This window comes from Mixophyes fleayi, chromosome 2, assembly GCF_038048845.1.
Source record: "Mixophyes fleayi isolate aMixFle1 chromosome 2, aMixFle1.hap1, whole genome shotgun sequence".
NCBI classification, from domain to species: Eukaryota; Metazoa; Chordata; class Amphibia; order Anura; family Limnodynastidae; genus Mixophyes; species Mixophyes fleayi.
The window spans coordinates 203,424,309-203,443,806 of NC_134403.1; the positions used below are offsets into that span (position 1 = coordinate 203,424,309).

General features: G+C 34.7%; 1 protein-coding gene across 1 annotated transcript; it reads right to left on the bottom strand.

The window, feature by feature from the left end:
* Positions 1–902: 902 nt before the first annotated feature.
* GRHL3 (grainyhead like transcription factor 3) lies at positions 903–19,000 on the bottom strand. Its single transcript, XM_075195378.1, has 16 exons — positions 18,823–19,000; positions 12,985–13,171; positions 12,584–12,636; positions 12,061–12,394; positions 11,881–11,960; positions 11,323–11,476; positions 9,500–9,611; positions 9,283–9,377; positions 7,743–7,901; positions 7,467–7,542; positions 6,371–6,504; positions 5,680–5,711; positions 4,864–4,952; positions 4,553–4,638; positions 3,660–3,724; positions 903–2,151 (listed from the first exon to the last, which is right to left on the bottom strand). Exons 1-16 carry the CDS (start codon positions 18,837–18,839, stop codon positions 2,037–2,039), a joined length of 1,788 nt encoding a protein of 595 aa, XP_075051479.1. The 5' UTR covers positions 18,840–19,000; the 3' UTR covers positions 903–2,036.
* Positions 19,001–19,498: the final 498 nt, after the last annotated feature.

Here is a 19,498-nt window from a genome sequence, read left to right on the forward strand (position 1 = left end):
TATCATAGGACTGTCTTTATTTGTGTAACAGAGATTAAGCCCCTGGTAAGATGTGTTAAATGTATTATCTTTTTTTTTGCTGTAAGGGAAATACTATGAATTCCACTTCATGTGTCAGATATTGAAGCCTTTTTGTTGTGAAAATATGCCTTGAGAAAATACTTTGAGGCATCCTTGACTAATGCAAAGCTGCACCTTAACTTTAACATAAAGTGGCAATTTAATGTAGTTTTGAATACTGTAACATCAACGCTGCACAACAAGTAAAAGCTTAATAGCAGTGTAGAATTATACTCAATTCTTGATCAAGTAAACTATAAAACTTTACCCTCCCTCTGTGTCTGATATTTCGAGCAATAATACCAAAGGATTTTTAAATGAGTTAGTTGAGTAGGTTGAAAATCCTGCAATTTTAGCATCATGTGAGTTTTCAAAACCAATCAGAAGCCTGTAAACTTCCTCTAGTTTGACGATATAACAGAAATTTTCTCAGGAGCACAGTAAGTATTTTGCCAGACGGTTCACACTATTAATACATTCATACTTATAGTGGCCAATTAGAGGACTAGCTTTATTCAGATATCTACAAAGGAAAATTTAGAAGTAAATATAGCGCTGAAAGTTGTTTTTTCAGTGCAGCCACAGTTTAGTAAGAAACTAACATAATAAAATTGAATCGTTGACATTCAGACCATAAACGCTAGCAATGATAGCATCTGTATCTTAATAAATGTAGAGATATAATTATATCTTTCCATTCGGTTTCTCTACTTATTTTATAAAAAATAAAGTTTGGTTCCACTTACAAATGTTAAATTGTGCAAATCAAATTTTCTTCAGGAATAATGAATTGTGTGTATGTATATATTTTATAAATGAACATATACATTTACTATTCACGCTTTAAAGTTTTCAAGGCATATTTATTTGCCCTTTCTAGCTAAATGTAAAAAAGAAAAATAACTAGTACAAAATGTACAAAGACTAAGAAATGTGAAAATACATGTTATTGAAATGACAACAATGCATGTCTGCATATTAAAATACATACAATATACAAAAAACAAATATTTATATATATATAGTAAAAACAAATAACTATAAATCAGCAATAAGAAATGTATAAAACAGTAACATTTTTGTTTCCAAATCAGATGGGCATTCAAAACTGGCAGCTATTTAAGATAAAAACATTTCTTTTTAAATGTAATGGTTTTAAGAACAGCAGCAAGATAAATTTGTACACTATTTTGTCATTTGCTACATAACTTGATGTACTTTTGGACTTTTGACATAACTTTAGAAACAGTGACAAAAATAAGCAGCAATATCCTGTGTGGCATGTTTGACCCCACACTTGGACTTCTGTAAAAAAAAAGCATTGCCACTGATCTAAAATCTAATAGCTGAAAGTACATTGACATAGAGCCATAAAAAATAGTGTTTCACACAAGAGAGCAACCAGGATCAATTTGAGAAACAAAAACACAACTAATATATTTGAGAGTTGTAGAGTGTAGGCCAGTGATTAGAGCAACTTGGATACTATCACTGGCAGGCCTATGTTGCAAAGTTTCAATAGTTCCTATTGTCGGGGAAGTAGTACTGAAGACGTATAACCTGACTCACTTCAATCTCACTTTTTCTTGGTAGATACATGAAAGCAATACACAAGCTGTCTTGTTGGTGAAATATCTATTAAGCATTTGTTAGAGCTCTAATCTTGGCAATGTGGCCATTATGTCTCTTCTGGATTTGTATACTGCTAATTGTCTGAAACCATTCATCTTTACATGTATTGAATTCACCAGAGTTATGGATACCATAAAACAATAATTCCAAATTTTACAGAGTCTCTCTGTGACACAGAAGTCCCAAGTCAGCTTTCCCAAGGAGGACTGGCTTCACGATACTTGGTGGCATGATGGTCTACTGACTTGGGACAAGTGCAAACATTGAGCAATGTTTTGAGGTCTTTTATGCTGTGGGTCTCATCCCTTGGCTCACAAGTCTTTTAGGTTTGTCCGGAAGGAATATTATAATTCTTTGAGTGTAACTTGGATATTCCCATCTATGTCTGTTAAGTCAAGTAGAAAAGCCATGTGGTTGCTGTAATGCTGGATGATGTTGTTGTCCATGTTGACCAGAATTCTACATGAAGAAATAAACATGTAACATTAATATAATGAATTAAAAAGCCTTGTAAAGTTTAAGGACACTTCTGCAACCTGGATCGAAATTACCTTATAAATTACTACTTAAATATATTTCAAAGAGATCAAATTGTTGATACAGCATGACAAAGCTAATTTGATTAACTGTGACTGCACCCATATCAGTAAGTGCCAACAATTGGTCTGTGGTTCCCTTATGTCACAGAACATCAATGAAAACATAATAAAGCCTCCATTTATATGGGATAGTTCAAAAGTTATAACTTGCAAGAGAACATAAATACTTCTTTCCAAATAATTGGATATATTCATACACATAGCCAGTGAAACCCCAGCAAGCATAAATATCATGCTATGCTTAATTATTTTACCTTTTTGTCCAATATAAGCATAACTTACACAGTGTCATTGAGCTGAGGGGTGGCTATAAGGTATATGTTGAGGAGAAGGAGAGGAAAGGAGAAGATAAATACCTATTTATGTTTTAACAAGGTCACAATGTAAAGTTATGATAAGACTGAACACTGCATTTACTTTTATGCTTCATTTATGAAAATTATATTTTTAGGTTTTTGTTTGTCCCTTGATTTTCCTTCACAGTAAAATCGGCAATGAGCATTTCATGTGTTGAAGATGTACTTTAAATGCGTGACAAGAAGAATATTGTGTAACACAAGGAGCTAACCACTAATTTCATTCTTCAGTTTCATCTCACAGGGAGGGTGATCTCTGGCTGGTAGCCAGTAACAACATTGCCTTAGCTGTTCTTACAAAGTCAGCGGGGCTTGAAAATCTGATTATATCTTTCTGTCTTCAACAAACTTTTTTTTTTTTTGCAAAATTCTTTATTTCCTGGAATTACTGTTACTGCTGTTAACCTTCCATTCTCTAAGTAATTGTATATCTGTATTTCTCTTCCTGATGCACGATTGTTAGCTTTGTACTAGATCGCATAAACACAAAATGACATAATATTTTTGTTTGTTCATAGGACACCTCGGATGTAAATGTATGCTTGCCCTTTGCTAGCAGTATTTACAAGTTGCTAAGTTAATATATTCCAGAAGGTAAGAGGTTCCCAGAGAAACAATACACTTGCCAGCATGATACAACCTTTATATGGGTTAAACATTCTTAAGACTTCACCTGACACAAACATAACCTTTGATTTTCAAACGCAAATATCTTATCTGCCAAAAACATAAGCATTACAATATTTCAGTTATTAAAGATCGCTTTGTCCTACCTGCCCTCAGGAAAGGTTTTGACTACACTTATTAAGCAGTAAAAATATTATACATACATACATATCTAGTAGAAAGTGGATATAGGTATATTGCTATAGACATAGGGTGGAGACCACAAGTACTCGGATAGTCCTGCTTTCCACAATACTACAAACTGTAACATTAACATTTTTCCCTCCCTGTCAAATCTATATATGGTGAGAAACAGATAGACAGATGTATGTTTCAGAAGTCGTACCCTCGTTTGCATTTCTTGTAGACTCTGCAGATGCTTACTTCTGGTAAACCATATTTTTCTGAGATCTGTGGAATATATTCATGTTAGTTTACAGCAGAAACATTTAATTTAATATGCAAAGCATGGGGAAGCTTTCTTATATAACCTGTCTTTGTATACTGTCACAAGCCATTATATACAAATCAGAGATTCAGTGAACAAGCAGGAAGAAGGTGTGTATAAGGAAGAAGAATATTTCCCAGCATAGGTGAAATGGTACAATCTGATCACTTTATCCTACATGATTGTGTTGTGTTGCCTTTCCAATTATGAAAATACTTCACAGCTGACAGATAACATAAGCAAGTGACACTATTTGAGATGTTATCACTTCTCTAATGAATATATATGAACGCTAAAGCTGGGTAGACACTACACAGTTTTCATCCAATAATCGGCTAAATCAGCCGACATACGACCGCTCGTTCAAAAGTCGGGTCAGTGTGTGCAGTGACACGATGGTCGAAAGTCTGCCCAAATGGACGATTGTCGCCTCATTTGGTTGGTCGTACCGTTTAATATTTTCGTTCCAATCTCGTTTCCGTTGTGTAGTGTGTATAAACTTCCGACTGATCCACAACAGTGAGTAAGAAATTACAGTCATTGCTCACGACAACATGGCTGTAAAAAGTCGCTAAAGGGACGTCCGCTATTCCCTTTATCGTCCTAAACAAGGTTAGTGTGTATGCAGTCCATGGACCGAGCGATCGGAACATGGATCGCATGTAAAATCGCTCGGCATAAAAAGTTGGTTGAAATTTCTGTAGTGTGTACCCAACTTTACAGTGGGTGTGAACTGTAGTACTGATTGATTGTAGGAGTTCCAGATAACGTCAACTTATAATCAAACTTACCGCTTTCCTTAAACCCGGGAGATCTGGCGTTTTCAGCATAAGTGCATCAAAAACTTCTTCTGTTTCTCTCCGTACATACAACAACACTACAGATAAATAACAAACATGGTTTTAAAAAATAAATTTTATCAGGTTATGAAACTATAATCAATTTTCAACCATTTTTATCCATTTATTACAATTATTATTGACGCAGTCATGTATGGTACCAAGCACAACATTAGGATTCTACCAGAACGCTTTCATTTAGTGTGGAGCAAACATGTCACATGCATTGTTCATTTCTACTATAATTCTATAGAAATGTATACCTCGTTGACAGTCTTCAGTTGCCTGTTGCTTGGAAGGTGGGACGTCAAATGTGTCTGAGAAGGACGGGCAATTTCTCTTCAGTGCTAACCTGCACATAAAAATGTACACATGAACTACACAAACTACATAAAAAAGAACACCAGCGCAAATGAACACCAGGATGAATAATAAAAAATGTGTATGTATATAAATAAAAAAATAAATAAATAAAAAAGTCTTATATACCAGTAGGGGTTATTCCCATATCCAGCTGCAGTTACTCCAGTCTGATATATATATATATATATATATATATATATATATATATATACTATATTTTCAGCGCCCGAAGATTTTATGTTTTTTTTGTATACACAAACTACATACCTATGCGTAAAATGGCAAGGCAATATTTTTATAGAAAGTCTTTACCCATAACCCGTAAAAAAAAACATCTACCATCTTGTCAGATGTATTATCTTTTGTTAGTTTTCATTTTTCAAGGAGGATAAACAGTGTCCTGTATTCTAAACAAACCATGAGTACATTGGAGATTTAAAAGTCCCACAATATGTCAGTAATTTAAGGGCAATTTAACCAACAACATGGATGACCAGTTTACTAAAAATTGTAAATAACTCTTGGATAATAAAAAGAAAGTTGCAAGTACATTCTACATATACTTTACTTTTCTTTTGGACATTTAGAATTTGGTCTGATTACTAATTAACTAACCTAATTTTATGTAATTAATGTAACAATGTTATATAGAAACAGTTAAATGTAATATTCTATCCTTTATTTGTCCCCATTGCTGCATTATAAAGTATCCTTACCTGTCGTTATTATCTGTAACAGCTGCAAGTACCTAGAATTAATTGATAAGGAGAATGTGTTATTGCAATGGTGAAACAACTTCAGATGTATAACACATTCTCTAGTGCTTCCATGCTGTCTGTGTTTAAAAGGACATCAATTGTATTCTGTCCATAACTCCTCTAGCTTAATCCTACACTGAAAGATTTGTTTGACTTGTTGAATTCTTCTGGCTGCTATTGACTTAGAAGTTGGTTTGACGTAAGTGGTCAACATTGGTCAAACACAATATAAATATATTAACAAAAGTCTCCCACTTTTTTCCCTTATGGTGGTCCTTGTGTGCCAACATGTGTGACATTGGCATACTGTAAATAGGTCATCACAGCAGCAAAGGAGCATATGAAAACTAGTGAAGGTCCCCAGGGGCGCACGTGAAGAACAGTGTCCCTAGATAGCAACACTGTACTATACAGCAGCCGCGGCACTGTCAAAGAAGTGTCCGCGGTGGTGCTGTATTGTAGTACTTCTTTGACAGCGCCACGGCTGCTGATCAGTGCAGTGCCGCCGAAATTTTAAATATTTCCCCCATTTTATAGTTCTGCTGGGATTATACTTTTTTATACTTTTGTACTTATGTTAGATTATGCAATATGTCTGTGATAGCTGTTGTTCTATGAATTAAGCAGTCTTGTACAAGCAAATACTTACAACTCCACATCTTTGGAGATTGGAAAAATGAATGTTTGGGATAAACAACACTGGCTGACTTTCCATATCTGTCACTGGTCTCAGGTATGTGATGTCTGTTCCTCTGTATCCTGGGATCACAGATGCTTTTATATCTGTAAAGAGAGGTAGTCATTAGTAAGACCCAATTGATTTATAAGACTTGTCCTCTATGCGGTATATTCTGAAGAAGAAGACGTTTCAGTTTCATGAGCAACGTGTTGTATAGCATTTGTAATTCATATATATAAGAAAAACTAAAATGCTCAAAGAGACAATTGTGACTCATGACCTGAATATATAGGGTAACAGAACATTTCAAAACTCTTCAATGGAATCATTGCTTCAGTCCATATTTGAGTGCTGAATTTCAAATGGTTTTCAAGGGAATTTGTTCCATGAGGACATCCCTGCTTCTACACCTACCACAATGAATTGACATCGGCACTGTCCCAGCTCTATTTATAGACTACGGGCCTAATTCATTAAGGAAAGTAAACCAAAACAAATGAGTAACTTTGCACCTTGGCAATACCATGTTGCATTGGAGGGGGAGCTAAATTTAAAATGTGGGGACAGTTTTATAGTTGGGGTGGGGCATATTCTAGATCAACTTTAAATTTCAGTGTAAAATTAAAGCTATCAAGTATTTGTGTGCTACATGAAAAAGCAGCTAGTGTTTTCCCTATGTGTAAAATAATAAACTAATATGCACCACCACTGTAACTTGGTTTTGTCCAGGAGAAAAATTACTAATTTTTTTGCCTTACTTTACTGAATGAACCAGGCCCTACACGTTTAGCAAAATGCAGAGTTTACAAACACAGTGCTGAATGTTATTCTGGGAAATGGCGAATCAAAGGTAGAAAAGATTTCAAGTTCTGCCGTGAAATGCAAGCACAGCAAAATGAAATATAATTTAAAGAAAATACACATTTTATATTTGACACCATTTCTAGTTGATGTATTTTGCATTCCATATAGTTAAAAAAATTAATTATCAAGATCTTGTCTCCAGACATCGTGTAAATAGATAACAGCAAGTAAATTTTCTGGGAATCAAAGAAAGACGATATACCTTTACTGGCATCAGCGCTTTTTCCTTTCCTTCTAAATTGCTTGCGTTCTTCATCGCGCATCTTACGTTCAGCACCCTGTATAAGTAAGAGAGTTAAAGAATAAGCATCAGCTTATAATACATGTGTAAAACTCAAACATTTATTTCTGTAGTATTCCAAATCTGATTGCAAGCCCTGACGCTCTGTCCGTCAGAAAAGTTTTAGAGGCAGGCTATTTACACATCACGGTACTAAATGTAACTACTATTACATGCTTGGTTTGGTGCTAATCATACCTTATCACAGAATATTTTAATCTGGCAGACAGCCCGGTGAATGAGTCTTTTCACCCCTGTGTCATAGTCATAAGTGTCAATCTGGAGATTTAAAGGCACACCCTTCACTCCCTTCTGAGATGAGAAGTCTGTGCTCAGGCAGTTGATGCCAACAAATATCTGAAACCAAACAGAAAGCTACATGTGAATGCAATCCTACAATAAACAATATAATAATGTAATAAACAATACATCATTTGGACATTTGTTTGCCAGATGTATTGTGTTAGTAAGCATAAACTTCACAGTGGTTAAAAACATTTCATTTAAGAAACTTCTTACTTCAGTCTCCTGGACAAAACCATGTTACAATGCAAGGGGTGCAAATTAGTATTTTGTTGTGCACATAAGTTAAATACTGACTATTTTTCATGTAACACACAAATACTTGATAGCTTATTTGTACACTGAAATTTAAAGTTGATATTTGTATGCTACATGAAAAAAGTTAAGATCCTTAATGAATCAAGTCCATAGTACCTAAAGATTTCATATGGAACACAAATTTCAATCTATTAAGACTTGTGACAATTTTTCCCAGCACAGCTTTTGACTTACAATAATTCTTACACAACTTGATCACTTTTATACTACATAAAAATTTCATGTGACACGGCTCAGCCATTTCTTCTGTCTTGTTACTAAGTTGAACTAAACTTTACCTGTCTCTTTGCCAATGTTTCCAACGGTTTGTTCCCTGAGATATAATCCCCACAGATCCTAACAATTCGTTTTTGCCTCGGGCACCAAACCCACCTAAACAGAACTTTTTTTTTCCGTGGGAACCAAGATTGTATCAAAACAACATTTTAACAGAATTTTCCTCTGCCAAATAACTGTCTCCAGACTCTAGCTACAGATTGTATCTGTTTTATAGACACATTATAGAATAGAGTGCTCCTTGGGTTTATCCAGAGTGCGTTCACAAAGCTGTTTTTATGAGAACAGAAGGAGCAGCTTTTTTGTTTAGAATTTGGTACCTTTTACTATACTGTGTTTATTTCGCTGTTATTGTCTACCAGATATTCTAGGCGAGGATTGTACAATTTTATTCTGGAATTAACTGTGCTTTATAGACTAAAAATAAACTTTTTGCATATTTCTAAATATAAAATGCAAAACAAAACAAATAATACTTATAATATACTACTGCCACTTGATTTATACTATACCACCTTGATTGCCACAAGTTTACTATAGAGTACATGGTGGGATAATATATCTGTTAAAAGACCACCAGACTAAAACGCTAGACATTGTATAGTGTCCTAAAAAGACCCTAAACTTTTATTTCCCTCTTTTGTTTGTGACAGCCATCGGTTACTAGGTATTTATTCTACAGAACAATGGTTTGTTTTATTAGGGCATGTAAGCACCTGTAAGTGACAAGTGTTTCCACAACATTTTTGTTGCGAGCATTCAAAACTGCAGCTCATGCTTATGGAGATTTAATGGATGGATTTTCTGCTGATATATGTAACCTAAACATTACTGACTGTACCTTAGCCTCTTCATTGATGTTCCACACAAATGACAATGCATTATATGCTACTTCTTCAATGCTCTCCACTGTGTTGCAATTTTCTTTGTAGTCAGCTGAAGGATAGAATATAGGATACAATTAATCTCCATTCCATACACAACAATATAAATTCAGTTATTTAATAAAAATGAATGCAATGTGATTATGAAGTATAGTTATAGTTAGAATAACTTACCAACATCGATAACCCTCTGCTTTGCAGTTGGCTGTCTGGAATGCCAATGTTTCCAGCGTTTTAGCTGCTCTTCTGGGTTCTTTTCATTGTCAAACACCACCATTACAACGCTCTACATAAAGAAGAAATTTTGAAATATATTAATAACAGCAGTCAGGGCATTCATCCAAATATAATATGAACTACACAATATATAACTTTCTGTAAAGATCAAACATTTAGGGCTAGATTTACTAAGCTGCGGGTTTGAAAAAGTGGGGATGTTGCCTATAGCAACCAATCAGATTCTAGCTATCATTTTGTAGAATGTACTAAATAAATGTAAGCTAGAATCTGATTGGTTGCTATAGGCAACATCCCCACTTTTTCAAACCCGCAGCTTAGTAAATCTAGCCCTTAGAATCCCTTTCCAGGGGTGAACACAGCTTTTTATGTCCCCACAAAAGCATTGATTTCTCCACCATCTCTGAAGTCCCAGAGACCAGGGGGTAAATGTATTAAGCTGAGAGTTTTCCGGCGGGTTTGAAAAACCAATCAGATTCTAGGTATCATTTATTTAGTGCATTCTACAAAATGACAGCTAGAATCTGATTGGTTGCTATAGGCAACATCTCCAATTTTCAAACCCGCTGGCAAACTCTCAGCTTGATACATTTACCCCCAGGTCTAATCTCTATAATTATAATAGGATGTACATTAGTTTTGCGGAAAAGTATATGTCTAGTTGAACCAATGTAATTAAAAAAATTCAAATACGCAAAATACATATTTTAGGGGAAAAATGTAAAATAAAATTAATAATAATAAAAATTAACTTTGATGTGACATTTTTATGGTTTCCACCCTGCCCATTTTCTTGTGCATCGTCAACTCCCAAAACTAGGCACAGCTTGCTTTTGTTACCAAGGAGAGTGAAATGGGCATACACCTTGAAATTTGATTGGTAGACAAGTGGGGACACTAGCTCACAAACAGAAGTATTGCAGGCCTGCAGGTTGTGGGGTCCATCAATTACCCTTATTGTGTAGTTAAATTCTCAAGAGTTGTCATTGTTATGCTAATATGTTATTAGGGAGCAATTTTGATCTGTGCTAGAATACACATTACTCATTTGACACTGACTGAAAATCTAGGAGTTTGTGGATATTCTTGCTGTGTTTTATATTTCATGCTCCTTTGGTTGGAAGCAAGTTGTGATTTTTTTTCATCCATAAAAGCAATACTGAATACTGCAATTCTATGTACTTCTAGATTCCTCAATGTTCATTAAGTTTGCCATGCACAAAGTTTATTGTGAGTTAGGACTGCAAATACATAGCTATATTCCATTAAGACAACATGCATAGTTTGCTCAGTACACATTACAAATGATTGATATTCATCAGTCTTTCTTTATAGACTTGTTTAACATCTAAAAGGGGCTTTTACATTGCCTGAAAAGGAGGTAGTTTGTCAGGGGAGACACATCACTGTATGTAAACGCCACTTGTGCACTTATTCTATTTGCCCCGGAGAATGAAACTTGTATTCTCAATGACTCATGTCATTTTACTAGACTTCCAGAAATAGATGCATTTGTTCCATTTCATAATGTCTTTTGTCTTTCAGTTTGTTTATTGTGTGGTCCTATTTATCAATGTCCGCTATGTTTCTACTTGATCACTATACCTTCACTGCTGTTTAGTAGAACTGTTTTAACTATTTCAAAACCAATTAATGTTACAACCTCATTTGATAGAGTTTCCATGTTGTAGATTTTTTTAGTTATGTGCATTATTGAATCCTGAATCGTTTACACAACATTTGATTATCCTGGAACATACCTTGACTTTATTGGAAGACAGCTGCAAACATTTCCTATTGTCTGTTGTCCGAAGGTTGACACGGTAGAATTGACCTTTGTTGAGATATGCCATTGGAGAGTCTCCAGCCTTTACATGAATAGCTTTGGGGGATTCTAGGGAGTACTCAAAATCACTGCAGAAATAACAAGAACATTCATAGCACATTAATGCATTCATTCACGATTTCTAACACTTAAGGGATTATTCATACATAAAAATGTAAACAGAAAGGTAAATGCCATTAATTAAAGTGTATTTTATTGACACATAAAGGGAATAGCCAACTTGTGGAATGAACAATTGGGTCTAATAATTCACTAGGAACACAAAGTGCCTCATGCCTCAACATTTTAACATGGTTCTCTCTCATTTCACAGTGTATACTTTAGGGGAACATGACCTTAGAAGTCAACCACAGCATTATATAAAGCTGTATCATGAATATAGGCTCAATTAAAAAACTGGCTGCCTTCACTGTGTGCCGTTGAACGGTACAGTTTAAGTATATTTGAAATTCTGTGCTTCAGTGAGACTTACCGGTTTGCTTCAGCAGGTAGATAGTCCTCCGAGCAGGTGGATTCCGCCTGATTCGGAAGTATGTCGCTGAAAATGAGGGGCTGTGAAAGACAACAGAGATGCTTTACCAAAGAGAAAGCCTGTAAATAAGATAACTAAAGTAGGTTATGCAATTTGCTATAATTTAGATATTATTTATACCTCTGGTGAGTCCTCTTTGAAGGTACTGTCAGGCTGCCATCTTTGTAGTGGTTGTGCTACATGCAATGGCTCAAAAAGAGTGTTCAATGGTATCTTCTCATACACATCACATGATGTTGTCATGAAATCTTCATGTGTGTTGCTGGATAGTTTGCTAGTAATTGCTGGTAAAGTCAGTTTATTGTGGTTTGTAAAAGCATCCAATGTTAGATAGCTGTTCTTTTTATGTGTTTCTGCATATTCTTGAGAGGAGGAACTGCTGTCAGTTAGAAATTTCATAAGCTGGGTTGAGTTTTCAAAAGTTGAAATGTCTGAATCGTATTCAGCACAATTCCTATAGTAAATAAAAAACATGATAATTAGATAAATGCCGTTCCTTCACATACTAGCAAGTAAGAACCAATTGGTTCTCTACAGAAGAAACAGAAAACCCAGAATGGATATAGTAGTATTTTTAATTTTAAATAATATCTATACAATATCAATGCAAATTTCAAGGTCATTTATTTCAAAGTACACTCACCTTTTCCCTTGTTCTGTTGATGTTGGCGGAATTATTCTTTTTTCTTTGGGCACCTGAGGAATCAGATAATAAATATAATGTTATGGTGAAATATTAGTATTTAAGTAGATCACAATGTGCATTCTTGGAATTTACATCTAGAATTCACTATTCAAAAATATTGTCCATTTGGAAGTTATTGCGTTATTGCCTAAATGGCATTTGACATTAAAAAGAAAGACGACAATAATGCCAGTAACATTACCAGACAAGAGATAGGAGAACATGTGTCTGATACTTATAAATAGAAAGTAATGCAGCATAAAGTCTGTGCTATCGCAATCATGGATGTCATTTCAGTCTAGTCTGGAGTTAACAGGCATTGTTGGCAATGACAATAAATGAACAATGAAACGAATTACCCTATAGTAATCATAGAGAAAGCTCAATGCAGCAACTCCATCGTCATCCCCGTTAGCCCTCATCATTGCTTTAGTAGCTACTGACATAGGGTTATCCAAGTATTTAGACCATGCTTCCTCGTCGTTGGAATAGGTATACTTCTGGAGATTGATGCTGTCGTTCTGTAAAAGCATGACTGGCCGGTAACTGCGGGTGTCAAAAAGGATAGCATTAATATGTTTTGCTCAAGGGACATAGGAAAATGTTATGATCATACAATTTATAGTATCAACTTATTTATTTAGCTTCTGATTATCATATTATTATTATTATTATTATTATTATTATATTATATGCGAATACATTTCAGAGCAAAAGGTCATGGTTAAACCCAAGAAGAATGTTTTATAAAAAATTAAATGCTAACTAATTATACTTTATTTTATTACCTTTGCGTACCGAGATGTCAGCTTTGACATATGTAGCTTTTGGAGAACATGACCTTACAAGACAACTTAGGGTGCCACAGCATTATATAATGAAGGGACAAAAGAGCAATAGGACTTATGGAACCCTAGAAGTTGCAACTGGGCTAACTGGCTTAAATAAATTATATTTGGATAGAAAATCATGGAAAGACGATTGGTATTATTGTAACTGTCCATATTTTGCCTTGTATGGATAATAATGATCATGTGTAAATAATGTTTATAATACTTTCTATTGTACTCTGTTGTTGTTGATAATGTGATAAGAAATTCAAGGTCTTAGAAAAGAGGCATAGATTTCACTTACAACCCCAACCTGCCCTAACAGAAAGTTATGCCATGACTTCAATTCCCTTTACATGAAACAACTTTTTGCCTGTAACAAAGTAGATCCCTGGCTGCAATACCCTCATGTCTCAGCTAAACATGATACCTAGGAGGGGAGCGTGGTTACTGCACAACTTCAAGTCAGACACTTGCTGATGTGGGTGACAGGTTGTATTGTTACTAATTCGCCTCCTATGAGACCACAAGCTGTGCTTTCATGGTAAAGCAAACACATGTTACTCACGGCTGCCAGCCCAGCTCAGTGAGGTTACAGGTTCAATCAAGTGGAAAGGCACCTGCCTGTGTTATTTTAATACCTTAGCTTCTATCTTCAATCATTTCTCTTTTCATATGGTCTTTATAGATTGTACTAAGTTGTCATTTCTTTACTTTTGGCCGCTCCTACCTTTCTGCTTTTGTTCTTCAAGAAACCATTATTTCCCAGTCCCTGTAGCACAATGAAATGTATAAATATGTACACTGTACATACTGCCTATAGTTAAATCATTCTGGGACTCATGATAGACTTGACTGTACATTAGATTGGTGGTAGAAATAACCCTCCAGTCAATGTATATTGCTGCCACAGTTTGCTCTATTTGTTTTATTGTTTTGCAGGAAAATTAAATCAATTAATTACATGTAATCCCAAAATAACACCAATTGTAACACCATTTGCAGTGAAAAGAAGTTAAACTCACAGCAGTGTGTACGAAACCTAACATTGTTTACAAATGCTTCTACTTGTCATATTGGAGAAAACATTCATGGGTTTAGTACATACCACTGCTGGAAGTACATCAGACATGTCAGCTAGTCAAAGCCAGATATCTTGGGCCTGATTCCTTAAGGATCTTAACTTGAGAAACTTCTTATTTCAGTCTCCTGGACAAAACCATGTTACAATGCAAGGGGTGCAAATTAGTATTCTGTTTTGCACATAAGTTAAATACTGACTGTTTTTCCATGTAGCACACAAATATCAACTTTAAATTGCAGTGTACAAATAAGCTATCAAGTATTTGTGTGCTACATAAAAAAACAGTCAGTATTTAACTTATGTGCAAAACAGAATGCTAATTTGCACCCCTTGCATTGTAACATGGTTTTGTCCAGGAGACTGAAATAAGAAGTTTCTCAAGTTAAGATCCTTAATGAATCAGGCCTCTTGTTTTTAAATATATTTTTGCTTTCTACTTATGTTAGTAAGTTATTACTAAAACAGTAGTTAAAAATGATCATTACATGGAAGCTAAATTAAATACACTTAAAGAGGGTCACAGTATGAGGTGAAGATCTGTTGGAATAAGAGAGGGTTAACACTCAGGCTTGTGCCTGAGGTCAACAAAGGTAGGTAATGATGGACTAGCTGAAGGTGTGGGCTGAGTGCAGAGGGTGTGTGTTACCTGTAGCACATTGTGTAGGTGGGCTATGCAATAGTAATGATAATTGTACGCACTGTTGGATTCAGAGCATCGCCTTTTGTTTCAGTTGCTAAAGAGACTAGCTATTCTTTACTTACAATACTTACAGACTTCAGATCATTTCAATGTGACATTAATATTTACTGGAAAAGGAAAGTACCATACATAACTCTTGATCATTAATGGAATCTTTTGTTACCAGATGATCACACTGGTTTGTATTTTAAATAAAAAAAAATAACAAGTAAAGCCCTGAAGCTAATCACTAGTGGTCGGTAGGTTAATTGGGCCTTGTCATTTCATATCTGTGTTATTCCTTCTATAGCTCCAGCATGTACGTACAGTTTACAAGGATAAAATCTCCTGTGGCTTTCTCAATCCATGCTATGTGCTGGTGACTTTAATAGTACACCGAAACAGAATTTTTTTCTGGGCAGTCATAACTCTACAGCCAAATAAGATAGATATAAGATTTTTCTAATTAACTTTTAGCAGGTTACATGATGAGATTGCTTACTTAAATGTGCTGTTGGCCAAGGCCTACATGAATTCGGAAGTATTAAAGCGCGCATGCACAGTGAAATTAGGTAAGAATAGGAATTGGAGACGATGAACAGACTGTGGCCCAAGCTGCATATTGGAGCAGTTCAAGGATAATTTTATCTAATCATTCTGTAGGCTTGTCTATTAATATAACTCATGATCTTACCCCTATTACCTTTTCATACAGTTGTGTCCTATTAGAGCATTGACCAACCACCTCCTCATCAGTGACGTAAAAGAGGCAACAGAAAGCACATGATGTGCAGTAATACAGGCGTCACAGTGGATTACATTATGCAGCCAGCATGACTGTTCTCAAGAAAGGAAGGGTATATCTGTGTCTGCATTCTTACTATTGTTGTGGTTTAATTTCCTATTTACTGCTTTGATTTGCACAAGTACAGTACACATGAAATGTTCTGTATTTTCAATGCTATATATATATATATATATATATATATATATATATATATATATGTGTGTGTGTGTATATATATCTTTACTCTGCTAAATATACGATTAAGATTTCCAACATGCCTCACAGGGAACATTTTCAGTGCTCAACAAACATCCTTTTTCTAAAATCCTGCCATAATTGTACCTGACTAATTTGACTGGATATCACTTAATGTACGTTGTCCATGGACCATTTTGCTTTCTCAGTGTATCAGTTTTCTCCTTCTCATCTGTCTACCAGAACCAAAAATGTTTCATCTCGCTTGTACAGTAAGAAAGTGGGGTTGTATAGTTAGAAATTGGGGTTGTACAGTTCAGGTCATTGTGAAAATACAGACAACATACTGTAGTACACTATTTATATAAGCTATTTTTTAGAGAAAGGGAGTTGGAAAATCATTATTCCTAATATTATTCCACAAGCACATTGGTAATGTACCAATATTGGCTCCTTCCATAAGGTCAGCCAATAAATTTCACATGGAAAGACTCCTCTTAGTTTGTTTAGTCACATGAAATATCCCTGTACAACTGCATACATTGTTACACAGGTTGTAGCTTAGATTTACATTGGCTTTCCTCTTTTTGTATGTGTAATATGAACATGACATATATTCGGCTTCTTAAATAAGAGAATAAAGTTTGCTTCCTGTATCCAGAGTCAGTGTTACACTGTGCACTTATATTCCAGGAAACCTGTCATGGCCATCTTCAGTGGTTAAGGTCCAGAACTAGGATTATTTCTTAGTCTATGTTCTTTATAGGTCTCATTTAAAGCAATGAAAGAGGAGCATATTGAAAGTACAATTATATGCTTAGCAGAATAAAGAAAGAGAGCATACTATTTATTTCACTATCTTTCATATTTAAAACAAATATCTTCTGTACAAAAATGTTGCATGTCCATACAGTATATTTAAAAACTCTCAACTGCAAAAAGATAACTAAATCTAAAACACCATTATGTATACACAATACACATATCAAATATAGGGTATACAATTATTTTACTAACTATGTGATAGAGAAAACTGGATCCACTTACCAGCAGCACAAATAAATTGAGGGCCCTTGTTAACATAAACCACCATATTACAGTGACCTTGTAATTAACAAATAATAGTTCATTCCCTATTATAATTGAATTTGTGACACATTAGAGTACAAGAACTAGTAAGGGCTACAAAGGAATAATTAAATGTATAGACTATAAAAGCCCTTAATGGGGTTCCAGGCATATAAAGCAGTAGCACTTATTAGCATATGACCATATAACAGCTTTCTTTAGGTTGATTCTGTCTATGCAAACTAATACAACTTCTATGGTAATGAGCTGAGTCAGCATATTCTGTAAGATGTTTAGGGTGAAACTACTGTACAGCAAGACTGAAACCCGAAATCAGAGACACACAGACTTTTGTATTCCTGGTGCCAGGCTGTCTCAAACATATTAAAAAACTCTTTTGTCTTTAAAAGTAACAAAACCCTTTTTTTGCATTCTTCAGTATACAGTCTTCAGAAACAAATGAGTTAATACCCCCCTCAAAAAGTGCCACGCCAAAGAGTTTAAGAGTTGCTTGCATATTTTTAAGAGACTTCAATTAGATGGATTATGCTCTCTTTATTTTATTAGGATTTGTTTTATTGCTGGAATTCAAATAAATTTCCAGTTTAGTACATGCAGCTCCATATAAAAATTCTTTGAAACTCAGGTCATTCATTGAGCAATCCATGTTATCAGACCTACACATCACTTCAACAAGTCTCTCCTGCTGTTTAGTCACGCATTCCCCACCACATAATACATGCAAACAATATTTCTACTATTCTCACTGCAGTGTCATTACCTAGCTATCTAAAAATATTCATTTATGCTCCTGACTACATTCAGCAACACAAATTGTACAAATCACTTCAGTGATAGATGATACACTATGTATGGAATAATTGACCTTTGTAATAGTTTAATGCTGCCATTCTCACCTATGCTATTTAAAAAAACAAAACACTCAAACCAAAATACTAGTTGTAATTGCTATGAACATATTATTATAAAGGAAAACTCAATAACAATTGCATTTGCTATGTTTGATTTTGCTTGTAAGTAATGGACTAAATGTGCACTGTTGATATATATATATATCTTAACTATTTGCTTACAAATAGTTATCAGGAATTCAATAATCACTAATGCCTGTGATTTGCTTGTGTTTTTCAAATAAATACAATATCTACTTATAACCTTGAATAAGCCATCAACAGTACATATATACTTTCCAGTAGCTATTTGTTTCCATCAGGACCACAGCACAATAAAAATAACAAAAAGATATGTAATGACATTTTCCATAAAATAAGCCCATTTGACAAATAATCTCATATATGTACAGTTTGGTCTATTTGTACAATTTTGTCAGCTGGATAACAGAACCACAACAGGAAAACAAAACAATCGTATAAAACAACTAATGCCTAGAACTATTAAAAACTTGCATTTTCAATTCTTGGAGTACATCCAAATGCATACAGATCACAATATATTACAATATTATCCACTCATGGTGTAGAACTGTACTACAATAAGCATTATCTGTATTAGTATTGAATAGGAAATACTTACTCAAGTTCATTAGACATTTTCTCCCAAGCTTCAGCAACTATGATACAACCTTTTCTGACTCTTGCTCTTCTAATTCTTGTTAAGCACAGACATTCCCTGTAGAGTGAGGTGATAGATTTATGCGTGAGGATTTGTGTACAGGTATTTTGGCTGACAGGTGGGCTCTTGTGTAGCTCAGAATCTGATTGGCTGATGAAACAGGTGCCTTAAGACAGTCACACCTCAGCAGGTGCAGTACTTAACTCTCCGTAAGCCAGAATAGACATATGAATGAACCATAACTAAGCAAACACCTCCCCCAAGACAGGCAGAGGCAAAAAAAAAATGTCTTAAAGAAACTCAGACTTCAGGCGAAACTTAACCAAAACTGCAAACATGTCTTTGCTTGTATGATAAGAAGATTTAGCAACAGCTTAATTCTTGCTCTCTGAATATGAGATCTATGAATGCTCTCAATAAAATAACACGCATGGATACTCACTGTAACTGAGTTTCCTGATGTTGGCATTTAGGTAATAGAAAGAATTTGTGTTCAAATCAAATTAATTTAAGGTAATGAAAATGTATTGTCCCTGATTTCATGTGTTTTATTTTACTTTTTTATCATTTCTTTTCACTCGTTTCAAAAAAATTGTAATAATTTTACAAATATGTACATAAAAATATCTATTATTAT